Genomic DNA, 21,104 nt, shown 5'->3' on the forward strand with positions numbered 1-21,104 from the left:
TTATGCATGTATGCATGTGTCTGTGTTATTTTCACATATCAGGGCCTTAACACAGAGTCCTCATCAACTTTCTAAATTATTATGCATAACCATTCATGCATAAATCACTACTTATTTTGGCTGGAACAAACCTACAGCTTCTACCACTTAATTGGGCAGTAAATTAGTGTTTATTTCAGTTAGTACCAACACAAGGTTTCTATTTAATCCAATGTATAATGAACAATCTGGTATGTGGTTGTGGTAAAAACAGAATAATTGACTTTGTGCTGAAAATAAAACCCGCTGTGGAGTCAGAATCCACTCCCACATGGCATTTTATTTTTGTCACATATTTGTTTATTATTCCATTCATCCATTTCTCCACCATTTACAATATCTTAGACACAGCATTTCTGAAATTATCCAATTTAACATTAACAGTAAACAGTTCAACTGTAACATTATAGACTCAAGGAATCCATTCTGTATAAGTCATTCATTTTCAACAGATTATGCCTTGCTGGAGCAACTTTGCAGTAGCTACATGATAGCTGGATGTGTAACGGTTCTATTGTTTTATACTGGAGAGGCTGTGGCGACTTGGTGGCCTTATAAAGCGTAGCTACTAATTAGTGGGAAGGCCACTGGAGCCTATTGTCTTAGACTGTAGCAGAAACTATCACAGGCATGCTGAGCAGCACTGAAGGCCATGGGGTTATACCACGAGCGTGACGCTGTGCTTGTTAAAGTGACCAAAATTCAGGATGGCAAGTTTACAGAGAATAATGTGTGTGGCGGGGTGCACACACTCTCCCTTTCTTTGCCACTGAGTGCAGTGTGTTTCACTGTCTTTACTCTTACCCCTCGTCTAGACCACAAGACTATCAGACGAATTTTCCGCCCGTGTCACGCAACAAACGCATTCTCATTTTAATCTGTGCTGCTGTCTGCACCGGCTCCATGCAGGCCTGCGTCTCAGCTGCATCTCAGCTACGTCTCGCAGGCATAAACGCAACCTGAAGTGTTTATTCACGCTTCAATAAGAGTGGTAAACGCGGCGTTGATGCTCTGTAAAAAAGGCACTGAATAAATATATTTATCTATTTTTTGCAAACTAGGCGGAACAGAGTGTGCTGTCTACGGACAGAGACAGAGAGCAGCACACTCTGCGGTTTGTAATCCCACAGACTCTCTGTTAGCTTTTGCCCAGCAGCTGGGAAGCAAGACATGGAAAATTCTTGGATAGGCCTATTTATTTGTGGACCAACTGTAACCTACACTGTACATCTACTGCCACAACTTCTCTGCTAACCTTTCCCTCTGCTGTGGTCGCAAACACCTCTCACGCTTTGAAATTCACGGATAAGACGGAACCGGTATAGACAGTCGCTTCAGTGTTGGCAAACAAGCGCAACTCTGATTTGCGTTTGAGGTCTAGACTGGGGGTTATTTCTAAAAATACATTTTACTTATATCTCTCTCTCTCTCAACTACGCACTTTACATTTGTTGTTGCTAGTGTAAATCATCGGTAAGGGAAACGGTTTGTGAGTTTTTAAGCTGTGTTTGGCTTACAGGGATGGATATACACACCTGAAAAAAGACTAGGATGTTTAAATGCAGCAAGGGACGATCTGATTTAGCTCCTGATGATGGTTAGAGCAGCACACTGACACACACGCAGTCAAAGCATGCCCACACATAAACTCTTACACCTGGCAGTCGAATCAGAGTGCAAAACTAGATTCTCCTGTTGAACAAAAAGCATAAATAAATGCACTCGCACATGCATGAAGTAATTAACACACACGGCTCTGACAGGTTATTGGATGATGGAGAGATGAGAGGTAAAGAGCAGAGGGATTTTTTTTTTACTTGGTTTCATATGTCATTGTTTAAACACTAACATGTACATTCTTGCTTCACTTGTTTAGTTCACACTAGCACAAACACACAACGCTACGTCTCTCTTACACACAGCCGTGAGAAGAATTCTCAACACAAACAAGATAAACCCTCATGTTTGTAACTTGATTTGAACAGCATACACAAACTGTCATGGCTTTTTAGGATCTTTAATTATCTTTCTCAACCTAAAAATAACCGCCTCCTGCTCGCTCCCACTCCGTTATCTTTTCATTTGTTTTCCTAAAACAAGTGGCTTTTTTCTCTTTGCAGTATGCCTTTATTTGGGCAGGTTTATGTTCAGCTATAAACATCTCTTCAGCATAATTGATAAGATTTGGATTCAATGGTGACATTTGTAGATGAAATTCGTAACTGAAATAACACAGCAAAATGTTTGTTTGTTTTGTAATGTAGACGTAAAACTAACAAAGGTAGAGCTATTTTTAAGTTCAAAGCTTTGTGTTCAGCAGATGGAGCTCAACTGTTACATAATACGATCAGAAAAGACATGTTTGAGTGTGTGTGTGTGTGTGTGTGTGTTTCTGTTTTAGAGAGAGAGGCAGAAACAAGCAGGAAAACTGCACATTCTGTGTGTGTATTTGTGTGATGTATAAATATATCTCTACAGGTTTTTAAGTGGCTTTGCGGTGCTCTGTATTTAGAGGAGGCCTGGTTAAATCTCCTCACCCCATTCATGTGGCTGACTCTCTCTCTCTCTGCTGAGTCTTTCACTTCCTCTATCTTCATTCTCCTTTCTCTGTACGTCCCTCTATCACACAATCTACAGTATGTGTGAATCCAAATCTTTGTCATTTGTCATCTTTTCTTTCTTTTTGTCCATTCTCTTTTTTTATAAACCTGCATGATGTTTACATGCAGTGCTTCAAGAGACTAAAAACGAATGTAGGTATTTGGATGTACTCTCTTTTTGTTGTGAATATGTGTGGGAGTTGTTTTGGCCTTTAAAGTGATTTACAGTCTTTTTCATGACAACCATCATTACTACTATACCACTACTGAAGGTACACTTGTTTCAGGATCTCTCAAAATAAATGTTCTTCTTCGTTGCAATCACTATAAATACTGAAGAAACGTGTGAAAATTAAAAGGGAAAACCAAAACATATTGTACGGTCTTGTTTCACCACAAATCTCGCTCACTGGGCAGATGATATTGGATATAATATTGCTAAAGTATCTGCAGTATTCCCCACAACATTACTATATGAGGTTAGAGATGCAATGTGTACCCTAAATATCAATATATTGGACAAATGAATGTCAAATTTACAGTGATAGCTTAGTTACCATAAAAATCAAGATGACTGGTGGCCTCTGCCGTGCATCTGTGGTAAGGAAATAAAGATGAACCCCAAAGAGGCTCTATGGCTCTTCAGTCAAAGGTTTTCTCTTGAAGATAATAATGCTGATGTGAAGTGATTTATCAAATGTCCTTAACTCAATCTATTATCTCTCAATGCCATCTGAAACTCTGAAAACTTAAGCTCCATTTGTGCTGTAAGAGCAAAGTAATCCAGCAGATTGTCAGCCAAATCGACAAGGTGGCACAGTATGTTGAATTCAGTTTACAGACGGGACTGAAGCTGCCAATCTTCTTGGTGGTGAGCTTTTTTTGTGTTGTGTTTACTCAAATGTTTCAGTCTCAATATGGATCTGATTTAGTGATGTTAAAATGTTGTATGTAGCATCTTGTTAGTTATTTTTGACGTTGACTCATGCAGTGGTATATGGATGATGTAAAAGCTTCCAGCGTCTAGACTTAGTAAGGTCTTCATATCCAGCATGTTATTCCAAAGTAACATAATTACAAACAGACAAACTTTGTTGCAGTCACACTATGCACTTCACTGCATGACGCTGCAGTTTAGAAATAATTTATTTCCAAAAGGTTGTCTGGGAATTTGACAGATACAAGTATGCGCTGCATAAAACCTTGATGATGCTTGTCCATTGACCCTGGGGACAGTAAGCAGAATTGTCCTAGATGACCTGGGAGATTTGGACGGTTCTTAATGTTGCAGCAACTCATAAATGTATTTTGGTCCTAAATCCTTTAGTATCATAAACCAACGGCAGTATCCAATCATTGATTTGTTCAATGCACCTATTCAGTGCTTGTATGGGACCAGAGTCACCTGGTGATATCATTATAAAAATATATGTGTCATCTACATAATTATGGTTAGAAATTGCGTCATTTCATATATTTTGAGCTAGTGGAAGCATGCAGAAACAGAAGAGGCCCGAGAATGGCGCCTTGGGGAACTCCACATCTAATTTTCTTGCATTCGATATAAAAGTGGTCTCTATTATTCAGACACGATTTTTAACAGTTTAGCACTGTGCTAAAAGGTCCCTTACCACTTATATATATTGTGGAAAAGGTAAAAAGTTACTAATTTTCATTTCCGAGAGGAGCTGTATACAATGTAAGGACTTTACTTGTATTGGTTTATTTAGATTAATTTACATGTACATAGTCTTAATACCAGAGACATATACTTAAAGGACAAGGGAAGCTACAGGATAATTACAGCTACTAGTTTTTGTAACTCTTAAATCAGTTGAGAAACAGTTGCAACACATCTGAGAGCCCCGCCTTTGTGCGAATGTCTTTGTATGACAGCGAGACAGATGAGGAGAGAAAGAAAGAGAGACAGAACTGGTTCATGTTTGTTTGTCTCTCTCTGTGTGTGCGCGTGGGTCGATGTGTTATTACTGTAGCGTTGCTGTTACCGTGTGTGTTGTGTGTATGACAGAAACAGAGAGTGTTTATGGATCATTTGTGTGTGACTGTGTATGACTGATGAAATAACAGTTTGAGTTCATTTGTAACAATCAGACTTTACTTAAACAGCATAAATCACGAGTCTACCTCCTGACATGCACACATTCACTTGTAGGCCCAAACACATAAAGTATGATTCTCTAGACACCAACATGTGTCTGCCTATGTGTGCGTCTGTGGGTGACAATAGCCAGTTCCACCTAGTCGGTAGCCATAATAAAGGTCAACAATGATTGCAGTAGCTATGTCAACCTCCCATAAAGTCTCTCTTACAAATGTGTTTTTGTTTTTTTATTAGATTTAAATGGATACTTAGGTTAGTCAAGGCTAACGATGACATGGGGTGATAGAATGAAAGTCACACTTACATTTTCTTGATATCAACAAATCACAGAAATCACCTGGTTTTCTTGAACTTAAATACCTAATTTTGACTTAAACCCTGTACGCCTATTATCTAAATATTCTGTAGCATGAAAAGAGTGCCGCAAAATCAATTGATTGCAAATGCAACTTTGCAGCCTTGTGATAACAATTAATGTCACAATCTGGTTGTTTTGCCAAAAAGAGTTTCCGCATTATGTTCACTGACAATCTCTTTTTAAATATCCAATTCAAATATTTGATAAGTTGATAAGAAGACACAAACTCTGGTCTCCTGCATAAAAGTCACACGCTATATGCTGATCAACCACACCTTGCCACCTTGTCTTATAAAAGGCACATTACCGTCTGCATTGATAATAAGGGTTGGCATTGAATGTAAATTGCCAGATCCTCAGGAAACAGGGCTGAAATAGGACATGACGATCATTTTTGTTGTTTCCCAGGACTCCCCTATGAGTGTAGAGGAGCATTAAAGAATACTAGGCCATATGGGAGTCCTGTAAAATATGTGGAAATACACAGTCACAGAGAGCTTTCAACACTTTTATGACCCCACACAGAGCTGGAGGTACGATTTACACAGGCTGCGTGCCTACGTCACCCTACAGTAAATAACCTGGAAACATTGTTTCCCAGAATTCAGGAGGAGACTGAAGACAGACACCCTTAAATGACATCACCATAACTCTACGACAGTGGTTAGACTGTAGCTCAGGTTTCAACTGCTCCAACAGTTTAAGAGATTTTCAATTGAGATAGCCACCGCTTCAAAAACCAGGCGTTCTTAAAACATGATTAACAGCATGAAATTCAAACAAACTGATAACACTAACTAACAGCACGACACATGACAGAAATATAACAAATCATTCATGGCGTAACAGTACTGTTCATAGGGGGAAATTAAGTTCAGGGAATATTTTGGCGAGACTGACTATTGTTGCAATTTTTCTTTCCTCTGTGTTCGTCGTCGCTAAATTTGCTGTTTGACCTTTGCATTACAAGTTTCTTTCTACCCACTAATACACTTTGCCTCCCAGGAAACTATGAAAGAATAGTTTGAAACAAGCAGTCTATAGATTCACTATAAAAAGTGTAACAGACATAAAACTGAAAGCTTTGTTAAGAAAACAATCTGTCATTTCTATCATCTTATACATATGAATGTAATTATGGGGGACATTACATTTGTTTAGTGGTTTGACTTTTGCCAGTGATGGAGTGTAGTGTGTATACGACTCCATAGTGTGTTTTCTATTGACCCCCCCCCCCCCCCCCCTTTCCACACATACACACAAAAATACACACACAAGCAGCACAGACACCAGTTGCCAGGTTTTTTAAAACATCCTTTAGGGAAAATAGAGCATCACAAATCAGAGCCAGATCATTAGTCCGATCTGTAGAAAGGGGGAAAAAAAGAGGTCAACAATCAACAAAAGCTTCTATTCTCTTAAAGCTCCCTGTTTTCCCCTTCAGCCTCCCCTCATTGCCCATTTTTCATTTCATTCTGTCTTTTCCTCTCCCTCCTCCTGTTCTCACCTGTCACCCGAGCTTGTTTTCTCTCCTCTCCTCCTGCTCCCATTTCCCTCATGTCTCCCCATCTATCTCCTCTCCTCTCCTCTCCTCTTCTCCTCCTCCCCCTCACCCCCCCCCCCCCCCGCCCCCCTTTCCAGGGAGCCTAGCCTGTTTTCGATTAGTGTTCTCATGTAAACCTAAATTGTGATTAAACAAACACTGTGTGAGTGCGTTTGGCTCCGTATCAAATTTGCCTCTCTTAAATATATGTACAGACAGTCACATACACACAGACACACACACGGAGAAAAGGCAGAGACATGTATGTAAGTGGACATGTACAAACAAATGCACAACGTATCCAAACATATAGGCAAACGTGTAGATGCAAGCAGAGCTACTAATTACTAAACTATGTATACACATTTAGCATGCATAAAAGACCATGCATACTGTAAGAATATACACACATGCTGTATATATCATTCATATCCATGTATACCATAATTGCACACATGCAACCTTAATTACAATCACGTACACAAGCACACACAGATAGTATGTGCCTACTCACATCCCAACAGGTCAAGAAGAAAGTTGTGAACTGCTTAGCAGCTCCATGTCTACTTCCCCATCCAACTCACCTTTATTTGTGAGGTTAAATTACTACCACATGCAGCCTCTGTGCTATTTCAGTGTAAGCACATAAAAATTTGTTGCCATAAAAAAAAAAAATCTACAGGCCTCTAGCCTCCCACGAACATTTCATAGGTTCTGGCCCTGCAGCGAGCTAGCTAGCTGCTAAAGTAGGCAGCTGAAAGGGAAAGGTGTTGCTGCCGTGAACTTTAAGACTGCCTGGTTGGTGTATTCACCCTGCTATGAAACACTTTGACTTGTTTTATTCACACGTCCACATAGGAAGACATAGACACAGGCCTGCACACACAAACTTCCTAACTTTTGGCTTCTGAAACAAACTTAACTTACATATTTTCATGAATAAACTATGCAAATGCATGAGACCCAAACACAAAGCTAAACCACAATAAAAACAAAAGAAAACAAGGTCAATTTAACAGGATTGTATTTTTCATTGTATTGAAACAATTTAAATCATATGTTCCTGCAATTAAGCAACCAATGTCAGTAAAGCCAAATATCAGCATGAGGCAATGTCAACAGGAAGGCAAGAGAAGGAGTTAAACACAAACATGATGTGCCATGTGCAATGATGTTTTCTTGTATTCTGATAATTTCCCTTTGTGAAGTCTTTGTCTTGCATGTGTATTCCTGTAAAAAGCCAATTACAGATCAAGTTATGTGTATAAATGGCCACGACTTTTCTACTAATATACTGTCTTTTAATCTCACTGGGGAAATCAGGTTTCTTTAATCCCCTACCGTGATTACAGAAACTGGGTTTCTTGTTTAGATGATGCTGCAGAAATGCAACAGTAACCTTTTTAATCAGGTGTATCTAAAAGTTCATTAACTACTTTAGTGTTAGAATGTATAAAGCTTAAAGAAATGATATATATAAAGATCTCTCTCTCTCTCTCTCTCTCTCTCTCTCTCTCTCTCACTGTCTTTCCGTCTCTCTTGTTTTTCGGTATCTTTGCAGCGTGTATTTATCTAAATATGTCCAGGGACAAAATGACTACTGCATCGGCTATGGGAAACACACACACTAGCCGCTAAGAGCAGCCTTATTTTAGAGGAGCTCTGGTCAGGTTCCCTCTGTAAAAGTCTCCCCTTCCCTGGACACCAGTGAATCTCAGCGTGTGCCATGTGGTGCATCTCCATCCTGAGGCCTCTAGGCCTCCTGGTGCAGCTTCATGCCAGGACACCGACTGCCATTTAATCCTACTGGCACGCTTTCTCTTGTTTTAAGGAAGCAATTACGCTGAGTTAGATTTTAAGATTGAATGTAACTAAGATTGATAAACTAGAAAATGTCCACACAGTGTACTGCTGTGCATGGACCCTGTGGTGCAGCTGCATACCATGGTTTGTACTTCTGAGTCACGTTTAATTATTAGGAAGTTCTGTCGTGGGTGTGTGGTTAAGTATAAAGTCTGCCATGCACACACACACACACACACACACACACACACACACACACACACACACACACACAAACAATTTAGCATCCAGAGCCTGTGGTGTTAAATCAGCAGGAAAGGTGGCGTGAGAGAGAGATATATATACTAGTGTGTGCTTCTCTGTTTGTTTGTGTGTGTGTGTGTGTGTGTGTGTGTGTGTGTGTGTGTGTGTGTGTGTGTGTGTGTGTGTGTGTGTGTGTGTGTGTGTGTGTGTGTGTGTGTGTGAGACTTATTTGTTTCGCACCAGCACCCAGTGGCGTGGAAACCGAACAAAGGGCCTGAAGCCCAGTGGCTTACAATCCCTGACAGCAATACAAACAAGAGCTGTTTGTTTTGTTTGTGCGTAACAGAAAGAGTGTGCATGTGAAAAAAAGAGGGAAAAGGTAAATGAGCCAATGAGTGAACGAGCTCAAGATGAAAAAGAGGAGACACACATGAGTTCAGGCAGTTTATGTTCACCCCTCACCCTTCCAGACCACTCCCACCAATCGCCAACCGAGGCCCCGTCTGTTACAGCCAATCACCGGACGCAGGAGTACACCCACTTCCTGTCACACTAACCGTAACATTCCAGCAGGTAAACTATGGCAGTCGCCTCTAAATGGACAATTAGCCAAGATTAAAGGCAGCCTCCTCGTCTTTCTCCATTAACTTAATTAGGAGGAAAAGACATCTCAAATGACCCCCTGCTCCCTTCAGCCTTTCTCCCTCTCTCATTCTTCTTTCTCTGTCCAGTTTCTTTTCCTCTTGAATTAACCAACAACGTGGTTATTTACAGTAACTAAGGAGAGTCCACACTTTCACATCTGGGAGCTCCATTGAAGCATTGGGAGGTTAAGTGTCTTGCTAAAGGGTAAACTAATGGTGCTGAATAGCATGTCTCATTACCGTCCACTAATCAGGACAGGGATTTAGACTGGCAACCTTCCAGGTCATGATTTGCTGATTATTAGACTCTTGCCGGTCATTTCCCTGTTTCATCCAGCTTCCCTTCTCCACAGCTTTCTCTTTTTTACTTGCCTTTAGCTACACTTTAACTTTTTAGGAATGTATCTAATGATGTTATCCAGACAGGCCCATAGTGAGTGAGTGAGTGTGGAGATTAAGCATCATTCTCAAGAACACTTAGACTGAAGAAAGTCCTTTACCAGCATCCCCTCTGGACAAGAACACTCTTCTCTTTCCATTAAGCCTCTAACAAATGTATGGTGCAGTTAGGACGGTTTACAAGCGTAACCACATTAGACCGTGTTCAGCAGACTAAAATCTGATGGCAAGACGCTGCTTCTTTTGTCAGTTGTTTTATTGTTTACATTTGCTTTTTATTGCAGTCATTTTTAATTAATATGAGTGTGATGAGCATTTTAAATACAATTTAAAACATATAGAGAAGAGTCATAAAGTCAGAAAACTAATCAGTAATATCCGGTTTGCTAACATTAGCGACCATAAGCTACTAGGGGTGGGAATCACTGAGTAACCCACCATGGTATTCTATTACGATAAATTGCCCACAATAACGATGGTTTCACGATACAGTGAACACTCGATTATTTGCATACAATCATCTACAATGCATCATATCTGTGTAACTGAAGGAGAAAAAATACCCGTAAAAAAGGCAAAAAGCAGGAATTGTGTTTGTATTCACTGCATTGTGGTGTCAGATTCACAGGATTTGACAACTGAGAGGAAATAATGTACAGCAAAGTGCATAATCTCAGTTTAGTACCACTTTAATACACACAGACTACAACTTCATCACTCCCATGTAAAATGATTTAGCTATAATACATTTTTTTCTACAGAAAATTAAAATATTTTTCTCCTCTTATTTTCTTTGTATTTTATTTTGAACATATACAGAAACAAAAAATAGATAAAAATACAAATAATATGAAAAAAAAATGAACGATAATCACAAACTCAGTAAATACATTTACCATTAACACAACACAATGTCCAAAAATAAGTGGGAGGATATACTCATTGATTCTTACCCCTTCTCAACCACTCATGAATTATTCATACATGTATTTTAAAAAAACGATAAATTAATGCCAAAAGAAAAATTCTGTCTTTAATAAAAACGTTGATATTTGGCGCCGGTGTACTGATAATGTATTGCGAGAAGTAGTAATAGGATATATTGCAGTATCCATAATTTGTCTTACCCCCCTACCCAGCTTACTACATGATGTAAAATACATGTTGGTTCTGCATTTTTAAATCCAGACAGGGCTTTTGTTTCAGTGTCCATAATGGTGTAACATGGTCAAAACTCCCCTCCTGCATTATGTAATACTCAGCATCTGAGGCCCTCTTCGTGGTGAAGGAAAAGAGGAAACATCTCTTGAGACTGACGTTTCGCTCATTTTTCTTCTTCATTGCACCCCTCTCCTCTCATGCAAACCAATCAACTGAAACATGAGCTTCTTAACAAGGGAGAATAATGCTGCTTCATGAGTATCACTGGCAGAAAACCAGCTCTGGTTCACATGCACACGCTGTGCATTTGGGGGCCTTGCACGCAACATAGACTCGCACACATTCAGGCATGAGCGCGCACGCGCACGCACCCACACACACACACACACACACACACACACACACACACACACACACACTCACACACACACACACACACACACACACACACACACACACACACACACATACACACACGCACACACACACACACACACACACACACACACACACACACACACACACACACACACACACACACACACACACACACACACACACACACACACTCACACACACATACACAAAAGCTACCAGAGCAGAAAGTGCAGATAACAGGATGAGGCTTAGTCTGGGTCAGTGTTATTAGACAGGAGACTAACAGCCATCAAGTCACTTAGCACAGTAAACCTCCCAGATGCACTGTGATGTGCACCGATGCACAAAAGCTCTCTAACCCGGTGGCTTTCATTTTTTCATACGAGCCATCATGATTGTTGCCTTTCAAACCATAAATGTATTGCTTTTCTAGTAAATGTATTCAACTCAGAGCTTTGTCTTTGTGTGTGTGTTAGTGTGTGTCTGGGTGCATGCGCTGTGAGACCACAGTCTCTGCAAACTGTGGGGGGAAAAGACCACAGACTGAACACACTAAAACCCACAGACTCCAGTCCACGATCCATCTATCTCACCATCCCAACCTTTGTCCCCACCACCGAGCACCTAGTGAGGTCACTAGGACTCCAATCCCTTCATCCATCTCCCCACTGCCTTCCTCCTCCACGAGCATCCTTTCATCCATCCATCCCCCTCCGTCACATGACCTCGCCAATACCTTTGTTCATCTGTCTTTGTCAGGCGCTCACCGTCCACACTCACTGCTCAATTAGAACATTTTCCAATAAGACACAAAGCCAACCACTTCGGTTCTAGCTTCGAATCACACGCTTCGTATCATCTCGACAGGATCCAAGATTCTGGTAAAAAGTATTATCCAGCCTGATACCTCTTGCCCTTACCTCCCACCCTTCTCAAGAGCAAAATCTCCAACCCATGCCTATTTTCCCTTGATGCTAGTCCAGCCCCTTCCCTCTCCTCCCGTCTCCAAACCTCAGACCACAGGGCTTTAATAGGAGGGTTAAGAGGTAATTCCTATCACACTGCCATCATTTAATATCTAACAGAGGCTGACAGAGAGGAAGGTTACGAACCCAAACCAGAAACCCACCAGCAAACCTCCCTGTCTCCTTCTCCTTACTGTCCTACTGTTATTCTCTCTTTCAGTCTCTCACACGAACTTTCGCTGGTTATCTGCTATCATTCTACCTCTGTTTCTTTCTCTGCTGTCTCTCTCTCTTGCACACTCTCTCATCTACATACCTGTCTTTTACATTTACATCACCGCCACTTCCTTAATTCGCAAAATTTACGTGGATGGGAGAAAAAAGTACAGAAAAATGTCTGCGAAAGATGAGAAAAATGGAAAGACGAAAAAAATAAAGAGCAGGAGGAAACTCCAGACACTGTAATTTAGATTGTGCTGATGGCAAAGTAGGGATATAAAGAACATGAGATTTATAATGTTAAGTTTGGAACACGTTCACCCTTTCCACTGTCGTACTGAGTTCTCTGAGAGCCCTATAGGGATCCATATTCGACCGGCGATAAATAAAAGCTATCGAGACCAATTACGGGTTTTATAGAATAGTAATCCAGGCGGTGGAGAAAATAAGACTGTCACTCATGAAGAACAAGAGTAAAGGGTTGGAAATAAGAGGTAAACGCAGTGAGAGTGAGCGTGATGGAGTGTTTGCCCCCGTCACTGTGTGTCCCTGAGGTTCACATGAGGGGTTTTGACTGTGTGTGATCCTGGAAGCCACAGTTGACGTAAATGACAATTTGCTTTCAGCCATAACAGTCTACTACGCTGTCTTCAGCAATACATCACGCATCACCACAAATACATAAAAACACACAATCTGTCTGTCCAGAGTTTTTAAATAGAGGTTTCACAGTGAACACCCCGCTGAGAAGATTTCATCCTTCTGTGGCTTCTCTGCCAACACAAGAGATCAAATTGAGAAAGCACTGCAGAAAATACAATTCTTTAATTATTGTCATCATCCATAAACCATTGTTATTACTACTACTACTATGTTGTTTTTGTTCACTCGCTCTGTCTCATAATAAAAGTTCATGAAAAAAACATGAAAAAAATGCTATTTCTTTTTAAAAAAAACATTCTTTCAAAATGTATTATTCTTTTTTTCTTCTTCTTCTTTTGCAAGCCTAAATAGCATTTCCACTGTGGAACAAAAAACCTGTAATGCTATATATCTACACCTTTTAGACAATTCCACAAGCTGTTTGTCTGAACCTGCAAAACTGCAATTCATCCTTCAGTTTATCTAAAAGATCTATTGTTTTCTGTAAGACTCGTTGGAGGAGGTGTATTGGCGGAGTAATGTAGATATTATGGTTAATTTCGAAATTAATTGTCCAATTGAAACCTACTGTGAGGAAGCATCTGTCTAAATGCCCTCAAACAGCTGTCACTTTCAGGCATCATTTTTTGGAGCACCAAATAGTCACTGCTTGCAGGCTTGAGGAGTGGCTGTAAAAGTTTGGAAGTGGCCCAATTAAAAAAGAAACATATTGAACATACGTGTCAGTGGTATAGAAGTCATTATTTGAGACATTTCTTAGGACATTCTGGTACATTGTGACACTGCAATGACTGATTCTAGTTACACTGCTGTAAGTTTTTGTTTTCTGTGACGAAGTAAGCTATGGACTTTTCAGGCCTACTTTTGAAGGCACGGAATTCTTGATACTCAAGAGCTTTTCTGTGGAATCCCTTCAATTTTTTTATTGGTCCAAATCTTTTTGATCCCCTTAAACACCTAATACTTCAATACAGACCATGCACAGAACAAGGAAAGGTTACAGTAGCTTCCAGGGCGTCCTGCCTAATGGAAACATTACAAAGGAGAGTAAGGGAAGTGAGAACCTTAATGTCCCTGCACTGGTATTCCCTATCCTAACACCTCGCCACACACACACACACACACACACACAGATATGTAGATACAGTATACTAAAATTTATGCAGGCTCTTACACTTACATGACATGTGAGCTCAAGAATGCACACAAAAATTGCTGCATACACACACACACAACACACACACACACACACACACACACACACACAAACACACACACTCACACAGACAGACACACACACACACACACACACACTCTCACACAGACAGACAGACACACACACACACACACACACACGCACACACGCACACGCACACACACACACACACTCACACACAGACACAGCTCTACTTGAAGGCAGCCCAATATAAACACCTATAAAGTTCAGAAGGTGTTTCAACCTTCAACCTAAGCTGACAGAGACTCTCCGAGGACAAGAAAAATAGAAAACCTGAGTGGAAAGAAAGAGTGCAGACAGAGAGGGAAAAAGAGGACAGGGTGGCTGCACCGATTCACACAGAGAAAGACAGAGAGAGAGAGAGAGAGAGCGAGAGAGAGAGTGAGAGAGAGAGAGTTTGTCTGGGAAGGTGAGATGAACAAGAGAGAGAAGGGGAGCAGGTGGAGGCTTCTCTCCATCAGTATGACCTGCTCTTACACTCTGAATGCTCTGGGAAAACTTCATATTCCCGAATAAAAATTCCTCACAGGTCCAAGCAAAACATTCGCCCCAGGCACAAGTTCACCTCTTAAAATCATGCCCGCACACACGAACACACACTCTTTTTCACCTCTCGGCAGGAGCACAGAGCGGCACTGTGTCACCTGGCACGGGGCTTGAACCTTCAGCTCAGATAAAAGTTCTGACATTGCACTGTGGCCATGTTTTCAAATGGATCATGTAACACATCAAAAGAAGACAGAAAAGGGCTGAGAGAGAGTGACAGAGGGAGAGCTAGAGAGAGAGAGAGAGATGAGAGATTTGAGGAAAGCAGGAGAGATGGAAAAACAAGAAAAGTGTACTCACAGTCGTCCGAGTTTGGGGTTGGACTGGAAGAGAAGTTCTGGGAGGAACTGGAGTTTGTTTCTGTTCAGACGACTGAGGGATAAAATAAAGGGAAATATAGTTCAATTTAAACGGTTTCACTTTCACGCACAAAAACACAGTCATAAATCACCCCGATTCATGCTTTTGTGTTGACTTAACTATAAGCAACCAGGCGACTGGATCACCTTTAAGGTCAGCAGGTTCACGGTTCAAATGTCAAACTCATGGGAAAGTCTGTCTGGTTTCCTCTGATCATGACCTAAAGGTTATCATACTGTGTGTGGTTTGTGTGTGTGTGTGTGTCCGTGTCAGTTGCAGGTTATCGTGCAGTAAGCTCTCTAAAGCCAGTTATCACTATCATCCCTGTGTGTTGTTTGACCTGGGAGTGAATGGAGGAACACGTATGGGTTTCTGGCATCTTACAGACATCCGCACTAAGTTGAAAGATGTGTTCAGAAAAGAAAACAAAACTCAATTCACTAAGGAAATACAATTAACACCAATTTTGGACAAAAATCTTTACCTGTTTTGCCACTTTATGGAAAGAAGAAGACATGATCAATTTAGGGGGTTACAAAAGAGGCATGTGCATTACTGTGTTTTAAGATAGCAAAAATAAGTTAGAACATATTATCTTGATAACCCAAAAATGCACAAAATGCGCTGTTGAATGCTTTCCAATAGTGTAAGATGCGTGTAGCCAACATAAATAGCCCCATATCAGAATAAGAAATTGCCTGCACATAAAAAAGTGAAGATAATATGTGAATAAAGTGACAAACAAAAGTCAATATTTTAGTCAGAGGATCATCGTCAGCCCAAAAGAAAGACCATGTAATTTTTAAACAGGATATTAGACAAACAGAGATTACCAATCAGGTACGAGTCAACAGGTGTTGGGCATAAACTCATCAGCTGGGAAAGCAGAATGGTTACATATGCAAGCATTTATCTCTACATGCACATGTATGTATACATCAAAAACAGTAAGTTTGCCTGGCTTTCAAATAAATAACATAAAATTGAAAAAAAAAAAAAAGAAAAGTTAATGACAACTCTTAATTAAGACGTGGATGTAGTGATCTCTCTAACTCAACATAATCACCTCTACGTAGTTCTGTATTCCTGGGAATTTTTAAAGGTTCCGATGAAACAATTTGGGGCCTTTTTCCTATAAATATGTCAACTAATATGAAATATTATATTTTTACATGTTAAATACCATTCCTTGTTTGATCATGCTAAACTGAGCATGATATGTACACATGGCAATTATTTACAGAGGAATGAGAGGCAGAGGAAGATGGAGAGGGAGTGAAAGAATGGTGTTGACAAACAGGTAGACATGTGTGTGAGGGTAAAGTGAGAGATAGAGTGTTTAAGGGTGAAAGATGTGTCTGCTTGTGTGCAGGAGGAGGGTGGGTTTGGCTGCTGCAGAGATAGATGAGGACAGCGCCAGGAGAGGGAGTGAAAGTGTTATCAAGCAAAGCATTTGGCTGAGAAACGAGGCGTGGAGGGGAAAGAGAAAAAAAAGGAGGGTGAAGGGTCACAGGGTCACATGGTAGAATCTGTGCCGGAGAAGACGCAGACACCGACCTTTAAACCCTGGTGATAATGATAATAAGACCCTGACTTTCACTTCTGTGTACACCAACGGAAAGAGAGCTGCAGTCCAAAAAGAGATATCCGCCATTTGAAATAACTGACCCTTGCTCAGAGAAAGTAACTGCTGGCACCAAAGTAAAGAGAGTGATCGGCTACTATTACAGTTATGAGTCATTTTGAGATTTTCGCTCACACAACAGTTATGGTTTTTAGAGAAGAATCCTTTGTGTATTTTCAAATAATAATGACGAGTTTCTTCTGCTTAAACCTCTGAAATATTACCAGACCACAAGGCCATGGGCACTATATTTTTTAAATTTGGAAAATTAGCCCTATTAGTCAGAATCACAGTAAAGTTCAGCAGAAATGGTTTGGAGACTGAAAGGAACGGATCTCACTGGGCCCGTACCTCAAAATCCAGAAGTTTAATATATTTTTGGAAGGAAAACAAAATAAGATACCATACCATTAAAACCTTATGAAAAAAAAAATCAGCTAATCCTTAGCTTTCGCCATTTCAGGCCAACTCTGAGTCATTGTTTAAATTACCACATGAGAGGTGAGATGATCATACCCATGGCTTTATAATTTATGTGTTGACATACATGAATGTCCTCACCCACAGAGGTGACTACCTAAGCTTCATGTTTTTCACATTGTGACGCCATAAATCGCAGAGACTAAGCACCGGGACCTCTCAACCCTAAACTTTCACCCCTGACAACCACAACATCAGAGACCCTGTCAGCTAAGCATTTTAAAAAAGCATTCCACTATCAGTAAAGTAAGAAATAGAATTCAAGACACTTTATCATCACCACTACAAAATGTCAACAGTAAAACATATTGACAATAAACTTTAGCTATGAATTGTTAAAGTTGCACAATGTCTTAAATAAATGAAATACTGTCTCTTGTGTGAGTTTTGACACACAACTATGTTGCCTTCTAACCTCTTCCCCCACTAACCCCTCACCTCTGACCCTTACTGACACAGCGCATTAAAGAGCCTTTCAACATTAAAGCAGCCCACCACAGATCGTTTTCACTATCAGATGTGTGATCTCCGTTAAGAGACACCATACACATGTTGCTGCTACTCAGCGTTTGCCGTCACCAGCACTGAATTAAGTGCTGTCGTCTCGTCACGTCTTGGGACAAGAGCTCCCTCTTATTCGTAAACTCTTCTCTTCGTGGCAGACAAAATCTTTAAACCAATGTTGTGCCTACGGGACAAGCTCATCTTGTCTTCATATTACTGACATTGTGAGACTGTGAAAGTGCATTGCGGAAAGAAAGTGACAATATAAATAGCTAAGAAACTGACATTATCATATCAGTGAGGAAATTCTCAGCTCCTGTCCAAGCCCAGCAATGTGAATTTAACACTGTTAAGTCAGCCAGGTCCAAAGTGTAGAAATGCTGTCCTCATCAGTTAAGGACCTCCAATATGGCAGCTAGAAGGTTTGTTACATCACGGGAAAGCCAGCCCTTATAAACAGCTTTAAACTAGAGACTATTGCTGTGTCTACCCTCAAACTGTCTTTTTTGAGGGTGGAAGTGCATTCACGCCAGAAGTCGGTTAAATGCATTTATCCACACTCAACGCCCTAAATCGCCGCCAGTTTGTCTACGTACCGGAAGAGGCAGGGCTTAATTCAAACCGAAAAATGGTGGAACAATAGTGTAACGGAGCGGCAACAACTAGATTCACTTTCTAAATGTAAAAGAGAAATACAATCTTCATTTCCGGTAAGTGCAGTGTGTCATAAGAGACACCACTTACTGGGGAAAATTAGTGTACTGATCGTGTCAGTACATAGGGCACACAGTGTACGAATGTCAGTACACCCACTGTAGTGTGCGATTTGGGACACAGCATATCTTCGATGGGAACACACAAAATTGGTAGGGCAATGGCCCCTTCCCTACTTTCTACTCCTTTGCTTCCAGCGCCCTTGATCAGATATCATCCAAATTTTAAACTCTACCTTCATTTATAATCTCAAACACACATCTGTAAAGTTTTGTGACTGTGTCTTGCAAAATATTCAAAACCGCCTCTGTGGTAGGTCTCTAGACTAGGCGTCTCCAATACCACATGTTGCCATGATGACACAGACACAAAAAGTGAATACTATATCACTTTCAATAATATCTAACAATATACAGTGTGACTCTTTTTTCAATTTCAAGCCACAGCTATATTGACACACTGTACAGCAGACACACACACTAACACACACACATATCCTCCTGCAGAGCTGTGTGTCTGTCATCGCACCAACAGAGTCATAAACATGCAGGTGTGTGTGTGGGAAGTGTTGTGTTGTGCAGTGACACCTTGATTCTGTTGACTAGAGCCTTGGTGTGAGCTGATGGACACACACACACACACACACACACACACACACACACACACACACACACACACACACACACACATACATACTGAACAAGGCAATATCTATGAGAGATTCCAAGCTTGTCTGTGAAGTGGATGGACTCGGATATCATCCAGGTACTCTTTGTGTGACTTTGTTTTTGTGTGTGTGTGTGTGTGTGTGTGTGTGTGTGTGTGTGTGTGTGTGTGTGTGTGTGTGTGTGTGTGTGTGTGTGTGTGTGTGTGTGTGTGTGTGTGTGTGTGTGTGCGCTTTACAGAATTGAAAGTCAAAAGGTGTGTGTATGTTTGGCAAAATGGAAAATCAGCAGTAGGAAGTCAAATATTTGCAAGCGCGTTAAGTCCTGTTTGCGGCCGTGTATGCGTGTATATTTTTGGGATAACTTATGTGTGTGCATCTCTGTAGTCTGTTGGGTTTTTTTACATGCCGAAAATAACTTAAGTTTGCATCTGCACTTCTTTTTTTCACCCACACACAACACGTAGCAGAATATGATGGTGTACTTACAGTCTCTCCAGCAGTCTGAGGTCTTGGAAGGCTCCTCTCTCAACAACACTGATTTGGTTGTCCTCCAGATGACTACAGGGATGGACACAGAGAGAAGAACAACAGTTGTATTTACAATCATAGTTTAACAAATCCACAATTTAAAATCAATACCAGCAGAAATACTATAGGCAGCAAATGACAATCATGACAAGGTAGAAATAAAAGTGATTGGCAAAGGAGTAAGTAATAAGAATTATCAGTAACATTACATAGTTGAAGTATTGTAAGCTTCATTCAAATAGCTAACTGATGGACAGCCATGTAGTTGGGAATACCTATCTACAGCCAGCTGTCTGACCTGGAAGTTCAAACCAAACGAAGACACAACCGATAAATCTCTTTTTCTGGAAAGTGCAAACATCAGCTGCTTGCCAGAGAGAAATAGAAAGATTTCAAACATTGAGAGAGACATTTGAACTTTTTAAAAATTCGCTGTATAAACAAGGAATCAGTGCAATTAATTTGGCATCAAGCAAAAGTTTGAAAAGTTTAAGACATGCAGCATTTCACAAATGTCACATTCTAGTGAGCCAAAACAAACAATTAACAACCAATCCCTCTTCCACCCCCCTCTATGGATCCGTCTTTCCAGTGCGGCTCCCAATGTAATGCATATCTCTTTTTCTCGTCTCTGCTCTGTGTGTGTTGTCATGTTTTGGGGTGATCTAAGGTTTTCCAGATGGGACAGAGTAAAAGGAGAGAGAACATCTCCACTGATATGAATGTTTATATTTTCTGTCTGAGGATGTTAAGAGTGACATCTCCTGAGAAAGAGGAGGGGATGGAGGAGATTGAAGGGAAAAGCTGCTGATGTGAGAGGCAGAGGAAGAGAGTACGGAAGTTGTAAAAGGAGAGGAGAAAAGAGGAAGCAATGATAGAGAGGAAACTGAGATTTAGAGATTCAGAATGACAAGATGGACTGAGTGAGAGAGATATTGAAAAATGACAGAGAAAGGCAAGGAGGGCTGAAGAAGCTGTATCAAAAGAGATTCTCTCTGGCCGGCCATCTTTGAATTGTTTTGGCAAAATCTTCCATTAAATATTCTTTTGAAAGATTGTTTAAACATGCGGCTGTATTACATCCATTAATCCAAGGTCTGTCATACCAGCTCTTTACACAAACACACAATATGTTGGACTCAAGACACACACACATTTTTAAGCATGCACACAAGGAAAATTATTTTTATTTGAACACATGTATAGATGTGTGCACAGCTATTCACCCACTCTTTTTCGCTCCCCAAAAAGGGTTTTTAAAAGGGTATTTACACTACCAGTACTTGTTTCGATAATTGAAAAAAAGA

The 21,104-nt window shown here is 40.5% G+C and overlaps 1 protein-coding gene across 1 annotated transcript in view; it reads right to left on the minus strand.

Moving 5' to 3' along the window:
• Window positions 1–21,104, minus strand: part of slit3 (slit homolog 3) — a 258,744-nt gene that overhangs the window by 214,455 nt on the left and 23,185 nt on the right. Inside the window, exons 3-4 of the mRNA XM_083915485.1 lie at window positions 19,756–19,827; window positions 15,221–15,292 (exon numbers count right to left, since the gene is read on the minus strand). Of these exons, the coding sequence (XP_083771611.1) occupies window positions 15,221–15,292; window positions 19,756–19,827 (144 nt within the window). The remainder of the gene's footprint in view (window positions 1–15,220; window positions 15,293–19,755; window positions 19,828–21,104) is intronic.

The sequence above is a fragment of the Echiichthys vipera genome (genome assembly GCF_963691815.1).
Source record: "Echiichthys vipera genome assembly, chromosome: 6".
Classification (NCBI taxonomy): domain Eukaryota; kingdom Metazoa; phylum Chordata; class Actinopteri; order Perciformes; family Trachinidae; genus Echiichthys; species Echiichthys vipera.